General features: G+C 42.0%; 1 protein-coding gene across 7 annotated transcripts in view; it reads left to right on the top strand.

Moving 5' to 3' along the window:
• Window positions 1-15,683, top strand: part of MAP7D2 (MAP7 domain containing 2) — a 108,771-nt gene that overhangs the window by 59,977 nt on the left and 33,111 nt on the right. For 6 of the 7 annotated variants that reach the window (XR_007149043.1, XM_047844651.1, XM_047844653.1 and 3 more), the window contains 4 exons: window positions 1,472-1,583; window positions 4,849-4,959; window positions 7,298-7,420; window positions 12,796-12,950. Coding sequence is in view for 6 of the 7 variants with exons in the window: in XM_047844651.1 (XP_047700607.1) it covers window positions 1,472-1,583; window positions 4,849-4,959; window positions 7,298-7,420; window positions 12,796-12,950 (501 nt within the window). In the remaining variant the exon portion in view is untranslated. The remainder of the gene's footprint in view (window positions 1-1,471; window positions 1,584-4,848; window positions 4,960-7,297; window positions 7,421-12,795; window positions 12,951-15,683) is intronic. The other variant, XM_047844652.1, reaches the window with a different exon arrangement.

Genomic DNA, 15,683 nt, shown 5'->3' with positions numbered 1-15,683 from the left:
CAAATCCCCAACTTTTCTTGGGGTAGGCCCTGAGGTTTGGCTGTCAGAATTTAATGGGCCAGGGTCATGAGGACAGGACTTTGCTAGGAAATGCACACTCATAATTGTAGAGTCTCAGCCAAAAGCTAGAGCAAATAAAAATCTGAGATTTACAGGAGAAAAAAAATCCCCTTTCTACTCAGAGGTCCCTGGAGAGACCATGTCTTAGCAAAGTGCTATTCAGAGAAAAATTATGCAGAGGAAGCTGAGATGTAGATAATGCACATCCCATCTCTCTGGTATAGACAGAAGGGATAGGTCCAGACACCTCCTAAGCGACCTTTCTGTGTTTCTAGTAAGTAAAATAAAGGAGGAGCCTTTCCCTGATTTTGAAGTCATGGTTACTCAGTTGGTGCTTCCCTGAATTAATTTTGCTTGGTTTTTATTCAAGCCATGAGAAAATAGTTATCTTTTTGTTTTAGATTGGGCTAGCATTCCTAAAGTGTCTCAGGGTTGGCTTTTATGAAGGCAAAAGGGCCATCAGCATGTACCTGTTTTCCTTGCTTCAGGCTTTCTGTAGTAGAGTCAGGGAGAGGATTTGGTATTTGCAATGTCATTGGGGTGGTGGAGAATGCAAAATTAGAACAGCTTCACTCCAGTGCCAAGGAAGTATTTGCCAGCCGTCAGACCCAAGTTTATGAATATAACACTTTGGTAACATAGGAGAGTGCTTTTTAATAAATGCTCTGGTAAGAGAAAAGCCTGTTTTGTTTTGTTGTTGTTTTTTCTCTTCTGGCTAGAAACTGTCTAGTTCTTCTCCTCACCCCCCCCCCCCCCCCGTCTAACTGTTGAGAATGCATCGATGCTTTGTTTTGTGGCCAGAAGGTTCCCTACTCTTGTCTCTTATAAATTTTGAAATATGCAGCATTATGCCCAGAATACTATGTAGCAGGAAAATGTTACAATGTAGAAAACGATTGATTCCCCTTTAAGAAGTTCTAAGATGAAAATGGGTCTTGGTAAAGTAGATCTCAAAGCCATGTATGTATACTCCAGAAAGTTATGTTTAAGACTACAAAAATTGAAATTATATTTTAATTTAAATTTTCTCAAATGAGAATGCTTTATGCTTTTCTACTAGAGAGAATGCACTTGGTTCCAGAGTACAATTCTAGTTCTAGTAGATAGGGCAAAATGGGACGTGAGACAGGCCTGAAGGAGTTAATGCTTGTCTGGCATTATTCTTAAACAAATCAAGGCCTGGCTGCCGCAGTAGCCTGTCCCCTGGGGCTGGGAGCCAGCACTAGCTGCATTGTTTACTCTCCACCCACTAAGATCTCGATGGTGTGATGTAGAGCACGTGTGCCTAGGTTTTGGATGCTTAACACAGAGAGACCCATTTGGTGACTCACCCTGAGCACCGAGAAGAGAAGCTCGGCAGCACAGTGGGGCTGGGTGGTTAATGTTGCTCTCCCTTATGTGAACTGGGCAGGAGCGGCTGGAGGCGATGATGCGTCGGTCCCTGGAGCGCACACAGCAACTGGAGATGAAGAAGAAGTGCTCGTGGGGAGCTTCACTGGCCACAGGGCCTGGAGGACGTGATGGTGAGTGTAGGGCTGTCCCTGCATTGCAGGGCCCAGGTGGGAGATCATGGGGCAAGCAGGAGACTGTGGGCACAGGCTGCCCACGGGATCTGGGGCATGCTTTCTAGTTATCTGCAGGTACCTTTATCAGCTGTGATGCCAACCTTCCTGTATATGTATTTCTCATGAAGGGAGTCTGTGCATTATTTTTGCTAGCAAACAGCAGTTGATACAGTAACTGGGCTTTTTGAGGTAAAACAAAAGAAAAGCAAAGAAAATGAATGCAGAGCCTGGTTAACCAGATGCACATGGCAAGCCTAGGTATACTCTGATTTCAGGGAAGGTCAAATGGCAGTAGCCTAAGTCACTACTGCAGTGTGACCCAGAAAGGCTGAGCAGCGGTTACCCTCCAAAAGGGGCTGGGGCTTTTCCCTCCTCATTATTAATTTTTGTTGCTCTTTCCATTTTGTTTCAAGGTGACTTATTTATTTCATTTTCCAGTTCATACTCATCTTTAAATTTTCAAGTGCTTAATGTAATGTGTGGATTGTTACTAGTCTCTGGGTAGCTTTTCCCTCTCCAGTGCCTTCTTTACTGTGATTTTGTCATTCTGTTACACAGGAGTTGTATATTAGCTTTTTCTGAAAACAGATGGATTCCATTTGTAGTACAGTTTCTTGACTTCTCTGTATTGTGCTTTTACCCTCTGTCAGTGAATATACTTTATTTTCTTTTGGAGAAGTCAATAACCTATTTCAGTTACTTTTTCTAATTTCCTAGTTAGAAACTAAACTCAACCAGAAATTGGGACTTTTTTCTTTTACCTCTCTTTGCTCTGATTTTTTGCTGTGTAGGTGAATCAGAAAATACCCCACCCCCTCCTCTAGGTTTAGCATCCAGCACCCTTCCTCCGGACCCAGGGACCAGTGCCACCGCTGCCGAGTCCACCAACGGTATATCTGAGCTTCACCGCACCGTGGCGTTTTGTGATGACTGTACTGATCATCCTCCTCCATCACCGTGTTTGTCTCAAGCACTCTTACAGTTGATTTCTTAGACTGACCCCTTAGAACTTTTTTTCTAGAACTGTGAATGACATGCCCATGTTTCTTTGTTCCTCTGTCATCGTGGAGCTGTGCATGCCTTACACCCTAGTGCCCTGGAGACATTTCATCCTTAGCTCACCAACTGCTGCTTGAAAATCTTGTCAGTGTTTGACTTATGTGCATTTAGATCTTTAATACTCTCACTAATTACTGGTTTTAGGCATGAAGTAGTAAGGTGTTTCAGTCACTTCTGGTTACCAAAACCTGTGCCCTTAGAGAGTTCTGTGTGTTAATGTGATAGATTCCTGGAAGAGGTGTTTGAGACAGAGTGGTAGTGAGTTTATCGGTACCAGCACTGGAAATCTAAAGGAGATAAGTTTCCTTTGTTTTTGATTTACTCTATCTAATAGGCTCTCTGTTTTTGGATACAGGCCTGGGAAATTCTTAGTGCCTAGAACAAGAGCAGAATTGGTAAAATTTTGCTTCCATTTTATAAAGACTTTAGAAATTTAATCCATCTTTGACTGGCAAAGAAAAACAAGATGTAAACGGGATGCAGTATTTATCAGCAATACAGAAGGTCAAGTTACAGCAGTAGGAATAAATATCCTTGGCTTCCAGCATTCCTTTGACAAAGAAAAATCCTTACTGGTGTTGCTGAGCAGCAGACACTTTGCTGCATGGGCCAAGTTAAATGTAGTGTGGCACTGGTCTTTCCTTAACAGAGAGGGGCAGTAGGTAGGAGTTGATAATTACCCCTTGGGAATCACACGCAGGGCTCGGGCCAGGGCGAGGCAAGCACAATATGTGACTTGGACACACAATTTAAAGCCTTACCAAAGATCTCAGTTATCGAGATGAATTAGTATTTGAATAAATCTAAATGCATAATAATCCATGATGAACAAAATATCCAATTTCTAAAGACGAGTACCATACTGAGTCAGCCATAATGGAGCCTACAGCAAAAGGGGAAATGTGTACCCTTTTACACTTGGTTTTATGTAATTTCTACTGGTTAATTTTTTTTTTCAGAACATTGAAGTACTCAGAAAAAATGCTGAAAAATTGAGTAGGTCTATTAAAACTCACATCATTTAAAAAAATTTTAATATTTTTATTTATTTTTGAGAGACGAGCATGAGTGGGGGAAGTGAAGAGAGAGAGAGAGAGGAAGACACAGAATCTGAAGGAGGCTTGAGGCTTTGAACTGTCAGCACAGAGCTCATCACGGGGCTTGAACTCATGAACCGCAAGATCGTTACCTGAGCCAAAGTCGGACATTTAACTGACTAGGCCACCCAGGCACACCAAATCTCATATCATTTTAAATTTAAATATTTTATTTATACCAAAATAGAATTTATTATAATTTCACTCCAGCTTAAGACAATTAAAAATTACTTAAGATTGTCATTTGATGAGGACACATTGTAAAACATGGCAATTTTCACATTTGAAAACAGTATGAGGAGAGGAGTACATTTTGAAAATATTATTAATGAGTTTGCTTCCTTTAAAGCCAAGGGCATACATCTTTCCTTTTGCCTCAGGCTTTGATAGGGCGTGGCAGGGCACTATCAGCACCTCTTCATTTGCTATAATGGTTTAATTTAGAAACCAGTCTAAAATAAAATAACGGCTGCAAGTTAAGAACACCAGATCCCAGATCATATGTTAAAATCCTAACCATAAATAGTCACAGCACTAGAGAAAGGGCCATTGTGAACCCATCTCTTGAGAAGAGGAAGAAACCAACTGCTAAAGGTGGTTCTGCTTTAAATACAGCTTCTTGCAGTACACATTACTTCTCTTCCAACCTGAGCCTATAGATAACTGTCAGAAAGTCTGGTTTCAGCTCAGTCTCAGACCATAGAACATTTTCCAGTGGTGATTTGTCTCTGTGTCTAGACTGGTTTTGTTTTTGTGTAGTCTGAATGTGCTTAAAAGTCCCTGGACACAAGGAGTTGATTTGCTGGTGGGATTAGTGTGGCTTTAGTTGAACAGTTGAGTGAGGTTGAACATTTGAAATTGAAGAGAAGATCCTGCTTCAGACTGATGACTGCTGTGGCCTGGGCATTTCCAGATAAGCTAAGTATGTAGCAGGATGATGGAAGAAGTGTGCTGTGCCACAGCAGTTTAGGAAACGTGTGGATGAGGACAGGAAGAACACTTTGGGATATGTGTTTCTCGATCTACAATGGTGTGAATACCAATGTCTTTAATGCGTTTCTCTGCAGCATGTGACAAACTTTCAACATCAGCCATGAATTTGCCAAAGCAGACGGAGCCTCCCATGAGTAAGCGCCTGTCTTCATCCACCGTGGCAATATCCTATTCCCCAGACCGAGGCAAGTGAACATGTAGACCTGGTCTCTGTAGTTTTCCTCTTTTCTAGTGTGAGTGTCTTAACATCAGTCTTTGTGAGAGTCCCTCGAGCCTCCTGCAAATACCTCCATTATCCTTGCCTTGTGGTCTGAATGTGGGAGCCTCAGGACCTCATTTAATGGGACTTTGGAAAGTGGCATCACTCTTTAGAGTCAGATCGTTGTTGAATAGGTGCAGGAATTAATGATATTCTTTCAGTCTGAAAAAGACTATTCCATTTTCTACAGTGCATGTAGGAGTTATCCTGCCCTAGAATTAATTGACCAGTGGGCAGAGAAGACCGTTAAAAAAGTAACTGCCTGGTTATTGATTGATGTGATCTAGTTGATTAGCCAGAAACAGCAGAAGTCATCAGGCTGAGGTTCATGGAAAACTTATAGGTATGAAAAAAAATGGGGCTATGCTATTGTCTGTGGTTTGTAGGCCTGCCCATTTCTGTTTGAAAACAAGTTCAGAACTAATATGAAGGCTTTAAAAGGAGAAAAGGATGGGTGGCCTGTTCTGGCCCTCATTTTGAGGTGGAAGATGGCATGTGTAGGACGTGTGCCGGTTCCAGAAACTGAATAGATTTAAAACTGCTCGTGTTCTAATTGAGGCTCAGATAGGTCACTAAAAGTAGGAACTTACACCTTCCAGAGTATATAGGTTAGGGAAGAGAATGATGCTCTCCATGCATTAAATGTGTATTTTATTTATTTATTTAAAAAAATTTTTTTGATGTTTGTTTATTTTTGAGAGAGAGAGCGTGCATGGGGAGGGGCAGAGAGAGGGAGACACAGAATCTGAAGCAGGCCCCAGGCTCTGAGCTGTCAGCACAGAGCCCCATGTGGGGCTCAAACTCACGGACCGCGAGATCATGACCTGAGCCAAAGTCGGTCACTTAACCGACTGAGCCACCCAGGCGCCCCTAAACACATATTTTAAAGCATTATTGGAGAAGAGTCAGGTGCCAGTGAAGTATTTTAACAGGTCAGGCATTACCAAAGGGCAAGCAGGAAAGGGGTTTTGACTTTGAATAGGCCAGTGTGCCTTTCTGGTTGTTTTTCACTGGCATTGATCTTGCACCTCCAGCACAGAGGCTGTCAGGTCAGAAACCCCGTAAGTGTCAGTGTTGCTGATCTTTGATGCAGTTCATGGGTGAACTGAATGCTGGAAACCTTGAATTAACTGCGAGGTGAATGAGAAAACATCTCCTTGCTCTTAACTCTGTATAGCTGTTCCATAGTGAGTGTATTCCATATGTTTTCATTAATTCACAGGGTTACGTATTGGTGTTAAATTCATATTTGCAATGATTACTATGTAAAGATATCAGTATGTTAGTACATATTCTTGGCAACTGAATTATCTGCTTGTGGATTATAAATTGAAAAATTTCAATTCCCAAACCATTTACTGGATAATGGGTACCCCAAAATTCAAAGTAATGGAAAAGTTAATTCATTACCATATAATATATTCCAAAGCCATCCAGGGTGACATTTTGGTTACTGAATTTTATTTTATTTTATTTTATTTTTTTTTTTTTCAACGTTTATTTATTTCTGGGACAGAGAGAGACAGAGCATGAACGGGGGAGGGGCAGAGAGAGAGGGAGACACAGAATCAGAAACAGGCTCCAGGCTCTGAGCCATCAGCCCAGAGCCCGACGCGGGGCTCGAACTCCCGGACCGCGAGATCGTGACCTGGCTGAAGTCGGACGCTTAACCGACTGCGCCACCCAGGCGCCCCTGGTTACTGAATTTTAAATTATGACTACTACTACTTCCATTTAAGCTGATAATAAGTTGGCTATTTTTATTTTTGTAGTTCTTATTTATTTTTTGCCCTTATTTACATGGGAAAAGTATGAACAGATGCATATTTATACATTAACAAAATCGGTGTGTAATGAAATGTTTTTTAACAGAGAACCTAAAGTGTTTCGTAGGAGTAATCTTTTTTTCAATGTTAGATCTACTAGGTGAGTAAATGGTTTCTTGAGTCCATATTACATCTTGGGAGATGGGCTAATTCTCTTCACATGATACAGGTAATATTGTAATACTGTAATAGCATACTGAATGAATTCTGGCACCCTAAAAGAATTACCACACTCTCCCAAACTCCAAATGACACGTCATTTATTTTATTTTAGTATAATGAACTCCGAAGCGAAGCCATCCTTTGCTAGAATATTTTTATTTTCCACATTCATTCTGCCACCCAAAAGTTAATTTGCATCATTCTCTGTGTTGTTTTAAACATTTTATTTTGTTTTAATTTTGCTTTTTAAAATTTTCATTTGATTCCATCCCTCAGCTCATCGCACACACCTTAGTCCCATGGAAACCTTTCTTGTTATGCGACTGTTGACTCCCACACAGGCTTCTTTAGCCAGAAGCAGAAGTACACTCATGCTCTCTGAGCAAACCAGTGACTCAGGTAAAAGAGGCCAAGCTGGTGACACTGAGAAAAGTGCCCAAAGTGATGTTGGTTGATCTATGAACTATTCCTGAATTTTTGTATTTTGTTTCCCATTTGCTTACTTTGTGAAATGTCTTCAGTGGTTAATCACATTTTCTACCCACCAGTGTTTTGCTGTTGCTATGGTTGTTTTTCTTTTAAGTGTCACAGAGGTAAGTAAATTATTTTATGATTGAGGGCATGTGGATTAGGGGGAAAAATCTATTTCATGAGCTATGGAGGTGAGTACACTTTTTTAAAGAGTGATTTGGCAACGTAGCCTATAAACCACAATGTCTGGAATACCATAACCAGATTTACCACTTACTAGCTCTTTCCACTTTGGGTAAATTCATTAACCTCTCTAAGGCTAAATTTCCTTATCTATAAAATTGAATTACTTTAAACTGTCATGAGAATTAAATGAGATAGGACAATGTTTACAATAGTAAGAGATCAAATGTCTAGAGCCTTGCTACTCAAAGGGTGGCCCATGGACCATCAACATGAGTATCACCTGGGAGCTTGTAAGGAAGACAGATACACTGAAGTCTGAGAAATTCCAGGCCACCCTATGAAAACCTTTTCTTGACCAAATCGGATCAAATTGTCATAGCAAGATTAATGAGGGCTGGCATTCTCTGTTTGCAGATTAGCAACATTGTGTCCACATTAGGGCAGGTGTGGTCTTAGTTCCCAAGATAGTGTATTCAGTTAGATGACATAGACATGACATATAATCCTTTATCTACTTCTGATTTCTAGAAGCAACCTACTAGTTTCTGAGTAATTGTGCTATTTCTCCAAAGAAGATAAAGAAATGGCCAATAAGCATATGATAAGATGCTCAACATCATTAGACATTATGGAAATATATGTCAAAACCACAATGAGATACCACTTCACACTTACTAGGATGGCTAAAATTCAAAGAAAAAAGGAAACATAGTAAGTGTTGACAAAGATATGGAGAAACTATAACCTTCATAAATTGCTGGTGGGAATGTAAAATGATGTACTTGTTTTGGAAAACAGTCTGGCAAGTTCCTCAAAAAGTTAAACATAGAGTTACCATGTGACCTAGCAACTGGACTCTTAGGTACAGGCCCAAGAAAATTGAAAACACACAAAAACTTGTACCTGAGTAGTTCTTAGCAGCATTATTCATATTAGCCACAAAGTGGAAATGACCCAAATGTCCAAAAGATGAATGGGTAAACAAAATGTGGTATATCCATAAAATGGAATATTACTCAGCTATAAAAAGAAACTAAGTACTGATACATGCTATGTGATGAACCTTGAAAACATTATGCTCAGTGAAAGAAGCCAGACACAAATGCTACAAATTCTGTGATTCCATTTATATGAATTGTCCAGAATAAGCAAATCCAGAAAGACAGTAAATTAGTGGTTGCTAGGGACTGAGGGAATGGGGAAGGGGAATGAATGCTTAATGGGTACAGGGTTTGTTTTGGGGGTAATGTTCTGGAATTTAACTATAGTTATAATTGCACAACTTGTGAATATACTAAATACCACTAAATTGTGAACTTTTTAAAGGATAATTTTGTGGTACATGAATTATCTCTTAAATGGAAAAAATGCCTGAGAAGTAGGAAGGTCTCCCTTTTGAGAACAAGGAATGTGTCAGGAAGTCCTCAAGACCACTTGAAGGGTCAGTGATTCTCTAGGAGTACTCCCAACTATGATTTATAACAGTGCAAGGCTACAGAACAAAATCAGCAAAAGGAAAAGGCCATAGGATGAAGTCTGGGAAAGACCAGGAACAAGCTTCCAGAGTCCTCTTCCACTGGAGCCACATAGGGCACATTCCCTCTGCAATGAGTTGTGACATGTATGAAGTGTTACCTACAAGGAAGCTCATTAGAGACTCACTGCCCAGAGTTTTTATTGGAGGATGGTCACGTAGCTACCCCCTGCCTGGTACATACCCAAATTCCAGACTGTCAGAAGGAAAGCAAGTGTTCAGGATAAATCATGCTATTTGTACAAACAGCTTTGGCACAGTGAGCTAGTTACTCTTACCAGTTAATGGTGGGAACCCTCCCGAAATCCAGATTCCCTGATGCCCGGGCCAACCTTGTAAGCCAGCCTTTCCAAGGACAGCAGTCAGACCTGCTATGTATTTCTTTTCTGCACAGTCTATCCCCTTGGTCCTTGTTGAAGGCACCATTACAGCAGAATTGTCATCAGCAGGATTCTATACAGCAGGCTGAGGCCAATCTATGGTATTGACCTCACTTACGCCCTTTAGAGGTTCTGAACTTAGCCAGTTAAAACACAGACCATTAGCCATAAAGGTCTGTCTTAGAAAGCCAGGTAACTTCCTCCGTAAGTTTCTCTATGAACCTTTTTTCTTTTTTTTAACCTGGCCCAAGGCATCAGTTCAGGTCCAGACCAGCCTGGCCATGACCAGTAAGGCGAAGCTGTCCCAGAGTCTTTCAGGGCTGAGGCAGTATCACAGTAGTCAGAACTTAAGAAATATAATCCCTGAGGGCACACATGTCCCCTGGAGACAGTTTACAGTGTTGGGGAGCCCCCAGCAGGACATACATTGGTTGGCCACCACAGGGCAACCTGTCCCCTTTGTGTCTTTCCCACCAAGGGTCTTCCCGCCCCAGGGTTCTTAATCTGGCCCAAGGAATTCAGTTGGGTCCTTGTTTTCAGAGGGACTGCCTGAGGTGGCCAGTTCTTTTTACTTTTTCAATTTTTTTTCATTTTTATTTATTTTTGAGGAGGGGGGGGGGAGAGAGAGAGAGAGACAGAGCATGAGCTGGGGAGGGGCAAAGAGAGAGGGAGACACAGAATCTGAAGCAGGCTCCAGGCTCTGAGCTGTCAGTGCAGAGCATGACACAGGGCCTGAACTCATGGAGTGTGAGATCATGACCTGAGCTGAAGTCAGATGCTTAACCGACTGAGCTACCTAGGCGCCCCAGTGAGGTGGCCAGTTCTAAACAGTTCTGTCAACAACACAAGTTCGTTGCCTGCTGAGTGTGGACAGCATGTGGAGGTGTTCTTTAGGGACTTTGCAGGAACTGGCCCACCCTGTGGTTCACGGTCCCACTGTTACATGCAACTTGGGCTCAGCAGTCCACTTGCAATGTGAAGCACTCACAGCAGCTGGCACAGGCAGCATGGTTTTTCCTCCAGAAGAAGGAAGAGTTCTCAGGAACAGTTCTGGAAAATAGAAATCACAAATGTCCTTCCCCTCCCTGGCACCATTCCAGGTGCTAGGTTTTGTTGTTGTTGTTGTTGTTGTTGTTGTTGTTGTTTTTATTGTTACCAGCGTTCCCCATTCAGTAATTGAAACTTTACATTTTCTCAGTCATCGTCTATTTTTAAACTGACCTTTCATAAGGAAAGGTTGAATGTCAGAAGGACAAGAGCATTTTTACAAAAAATTTTAACTTAACCAGAAAGACACTCATGTTCAGGAACAAAATCCTGAATTTTCAAAAAAAATTTCAAGATAGGTTTGCATCAACTGCCATCTCTGTAATCTTATTAATTTATGCAATGAATAGCCTAGAAAAAAGCAATCCCTCCTTGGGAACAGGTGCATTTAACAAATTGCCTTCCTCAAGTGTGCGTAGCAGGAGAAAGGGAAGGGAGGGAAGTAGAGTCAGATTCCCAGTCCATTGTTACAAACTTTCATCCCAGAAAGTCAAATACCAAAAATCTTGTCAGCAGGTGTTGAGTCTAATAATCAGGGCTGGGTGAAGGGGTCATACTCCCTGTGAGTACTCTGTCCCAGCTCACAGCTGTGGCAGGAATCACAAGTTAGGAATATAATTAGGCTCTGCATCAGAAATTAAGAGCTGACCAGCAGTCCCATGTCAGATGGTCCCATCAGAAAACAAGCTCTTTCCCGTGAGCATTTGTCTATGATGCAGATGGTGCAGCCAGTGTCCGTGATACTTTCACAGGTTAGGCCCTATGGAGGGGTGTTCTGTATCTGTAATAGTCCTGGCTTGATTTTTAAAACTCCATATGTATCTCTCTGTCTGGAGATTGCTCTCTTGTCATGTCTCCCTTTTTCCAGAGGCTCCATTATACAAAAGTCAGCACAAAAATAATCAGGTAGGAAGGTTTGTTCTGGTTCCAGTACTTAGAGTTTTAATTTCCAGCCAAACCACTGATGGCAAAGAACAAGGAGGTTGTGCCTCACTCCTGCTTGAGGGAGAAAACAAAAACCAAAGGCATCACCTGGGTTGTATTTTTCCCCTTACTTCCCCTTACTTTAGCCAGTGTGGCGAAAAGCAGCCAGGGGATCCAGCAAGCCAGCTCTTGGAGTTGGATGGGTTATCTTCAAATAGCATAGGTATTTCACCTCTTGCAACACACAACAGGTTGGCTTCTGTGTGATATGGTAGCTGACTCCATAGCCACCAGGCATCAGAAGGTCACCATCCTCCATCCCTTCAGCCTTTGTTTTTCAAACACCACTTTTACCATATGTCAATGAATCAGGGTCAAGCTCACAGTTCCTGCTTCTCGCATCAATTGTATCAGCGTCTCCAAGACCAGCCCCAGGTTTTGTGATTTCTAGGACTCAGCATATGGTGGCACTCACAGCCGTAATGTGTTATAATGGAAGGCTGCACAGCACATCAGCAGAAGGAACTGGCACACAGGCAAAGTCCAGAGGACACCAGGTGCAAGTTTCCAAGAGTCCTCTCCCAGTGGAGTCACACAGGACGTGCTTAATTCCCCCAGCGACGAGCTGTGATAACACATGTGAAATGTTGCCGACCAGGAAAGCTCGTTAGAGACTCGGTGCCCAGGGTTTTCATTGAGGGCTGGTCACATAGGCACCCTCTGTCAATTATATACCCGAATTCCACAATAAGTCATGTTGTTTATACAAATAGCAGAGGCACAGTGAGCTACTGGTCAGTTAGAGGGTAAGAGCCCTTCTGAAATCTAAGTTCCCAGGTGTTGATCAGGGGCCAATCTTGTAAGTAGGCCTCTCCAAAGACAGTAGTCAGGCCTGCTGTGTTAACTCTTGAACTGCACAAGGAAATTGATGTTTAGAGAGGTTAAGTAACCTGCCCAAAGTGATCTAGCTGTTTGGTGACAATGCTAGTTCTGTCTGGTTCCAAAGCCCAGACTTTGAACTCATGAAATTAACTGGGCTCTTGAGCATTGAGTATGGGAGTCTTTCAAGATAGCGTCTATTCTGCATATATACTAGAAAAAGTTTGGTGATATTTGGAGAATGTGCATTGCCCATGTCACATTTTAACAGAAATGTGTTCTTCCCAATTCTCTGCTCCCCCTACTTTTTCCACCTGTGCTCCCTGTCTCTTTGTGATATTTTAACTCTCTAGTATCCCATGCCTATCCTCGTGTAGCTCCTGCTGGCCCTCTTAAATCTTCTTACAAGTCTTCTCCCACTCGGAGTGCTGAGAGGAAGAAGACTACATCTACATCTGGCACAGGAGATTCTGGGAAAGGAGCCCCTGCAGGAGCGGAGGCCTCTCCGGTAGGTTGAAACCCACTCACTCACCTCAGGACTGGTTTATCTAACAGTGTGATCATTCCCTGTGCTTAACCTGGGGTCTCTGTTTCTGTCAATCTCCAGAGACTGCTCAAGTGGTGAATTTGGTTTAAAATTTCATCCATCCTTGGAAAACCATTTAACTTTTTGCATCTTCCTAAATCTTAGTGCCTTGGAACAACTTCCTAAAGACCTTGTCCTTATTATAGCCTGCCCTCCGGAGAACAGGAGTCAAAAAGAATGCTCTGAGTGTCCTCTCTCTGCTTTTAAGAATGTCTGATTCTGGGCCAGTCTTGCCTCTGCGGCGACTAGAACTAAGGTTCTAGGTCAGCCTTCAATCCATAACAGTGGCCTTCAAACATTTTTGACATAATACTGATCCATCAGTAAAAGTTGAACAGGTACTCCCAATTATGTATATTTATTTAGAAATTATACATACCATACTACTTTTTTTAGTTATCAGTTGTGCATAACAAATCACCCCAAATCTTAGCTGCTTGAAACAAATGTTTATTACTGCACTGGTTCTTTGGGTCAAAAATTGAGGATGGCTTAGCTGGGTAATTCTGGTTCAGGGTCTCTCATGAGGGTGTGGTCAGGATGATGGCCAGAGCTATAGTCATCTGAAAGCTTGGCTGGGGCTCTTACAGAATGGCTCATTCACATGGCTGCTGGTTTCAGTTCCCTATTGTGTGTACCTCTTCATAGAGCTGCTTGAGTGTCCAAATGACATGGCAGCTGCCTTCCTCTAGAGCAGGAAATCTGAGACAGAGACCGAGCGCATGCTGTGTGTGTGTGTGTGTGTGTGTGTGTGTGTGTGTGTGTTCACGCACAAGGGAAAAGCTGTAGCACCTTTTATGCACTAATCTCACCTGTTACATACCATTGTTTTGCCATATGCTGTTCATTAAAAACAGGTCACTGAGACCAACCCACACTCACTCAAGGAGCATCAAAAACATGTGGACTTGTCTTAAAGATACCACATTACTGTACTGTTGGGCATTTTTTATAATACTACATGTATTTTTAAGATTTTTTAAAGATTATTTATTTTGAGAGAGAAAGAGATAATGAGTGGGGGACAGACAGAGAGAAAGGGTGAGAGAGAGAATCCCAAGCAGGCTCCGCTCTCCAAGCTGAGCTCAGTGTGGGGGCTCATTCTCAGCAACTGTGAGCTCCTGACCTGAGCCGATATCAAGAGTTGGATGCTCAACCAAATGAGCCACCCTGGCGCCCCACCATTTGTATTTTTAAAATCCACTGTGACCCTGAGGTTCTTACATGAGAAGTAAGTGTGTTAGACCCTTGGGTTTTACTAAAAAATCAATTACTGTGGAAGGGGGTTAACGTGTGTGGGAGCGGGAGGGCCAAATGAGGATTTGTTGTGGAGAAGTGCAATGGGGAGAGAAGGGAACCACCCTTGTGGAGCCCCCGCTACATGCCAGGCATGGAGGCCATGCCTACTGCCTCTTGCTGACCAGAGACCATGGAGAAGACATAGAGGGACAAGTCTATGGGGTTGCAGTCACCAGGTACACTGTTAAGAGTCCACAGCTCACTGTCCTGAGTGTACCACATTTATTTCCACCTGTAGTTTTTTTGAGTGATTATATATTTTTGTACTCTTCCCAGTTTTTTTCTTTTAAAAATGTTTTAAATTCCAGTCCAGACATATAGTGTTATATTAGTTTAACGTGTGTAATATAATGACTCTACAGTTCTCTACCTTACTCAGTGCTCATCACAGTAAGTATACACTTACTCCCCTTCACCTCTTTGGCCTATCTCCTCCCCTCTCCAGCAACCACTAGTTTGTTCTCTGTATTTGAGAGTCTGTTTTTTGGTTTATCTCTTTTTTTTCTGTCTTCATTTGTTTTCTTTCTTAAATTCCACGTATGAGTATTTGTCTTTCTCTGACTGACTTATTTCACTTAGCAAAATACCCTCTAGATCGGTCCATGTTGTTGCATATGGCAAGATTTCATTCTCTTTTATGGCTAATACTCCATTATATATATATGCCACATATTATTTTTTTTTTTTGGACATTTATGCCACATACTCCATTCATCTATCTGTGGGCATTTGGGCTGCTTCTGTAATTTGGCTGTTGTAAAACTGCAATAAACCTAGGGATGCATATATCTTTTTTTTTAAGTTTATTTATTTTGAGACAGGATGAGTGTTTGCGAGTGGGGGAAGGGCAGGGAGGGAGAGCGAGAGAGAGAGAGACAGAGAGAGAGAGAGAGAGAGAGAGCAGGAGAAAGAGAGAAAGAGAATCTCAAGCAGGCTCTGCACTGACAGCATGGACCCCAACGTAGGGCTCAAGCTCACGAACTGCAAGATATGACCTGAGCCAAAGTTGGACACTTAAATGACTGAGCCACCCAGGCACCCCTGGTACATATATATATTTTTTGAGTTAGTGTTTTCGTATTCTTTAGGTAAATACTCATTAGAGGAATTACTGGATTTTTGATTTTTTGAGGAACCTCCATACTGTTTTCCATAGTGGCTGCACCAGTTTGTATTCCTGCCGACAGCACATGAGGATTCCTTTTTCTCCACATCCTTGTGAACACCTGTTGTTTCTTTTGTTTTTGATTTTAGCCATTCTGATAGGTATGAGGTGATAGCTCATGACGGTTTTGATTTGCATTTTCCTGATGATGAGTGATGGAGTTTCTTTTTTTTTTTTTTTTTGGTTTATTT

This window comes from Prionailurus viverrinus, chromosome X, assembly GCF_022837055.1.
Source record: "Prionailurus viverrinus isolate Anna chromosome X, UM_Priviv_1.0, whole genome shotgun sequence".
Taxonomy (NCBI): domain Eukaryota; kingdom Metazoa; phylum Chordata; class Mammalia; order Carnivora; family Felidae; genus Prionailurus; species Prionailurus viverrinus.
Note: the sequence above shows the minus strand (reverse complement) of the source record. Positions and strands in the feature narration are given on the sequence as shown.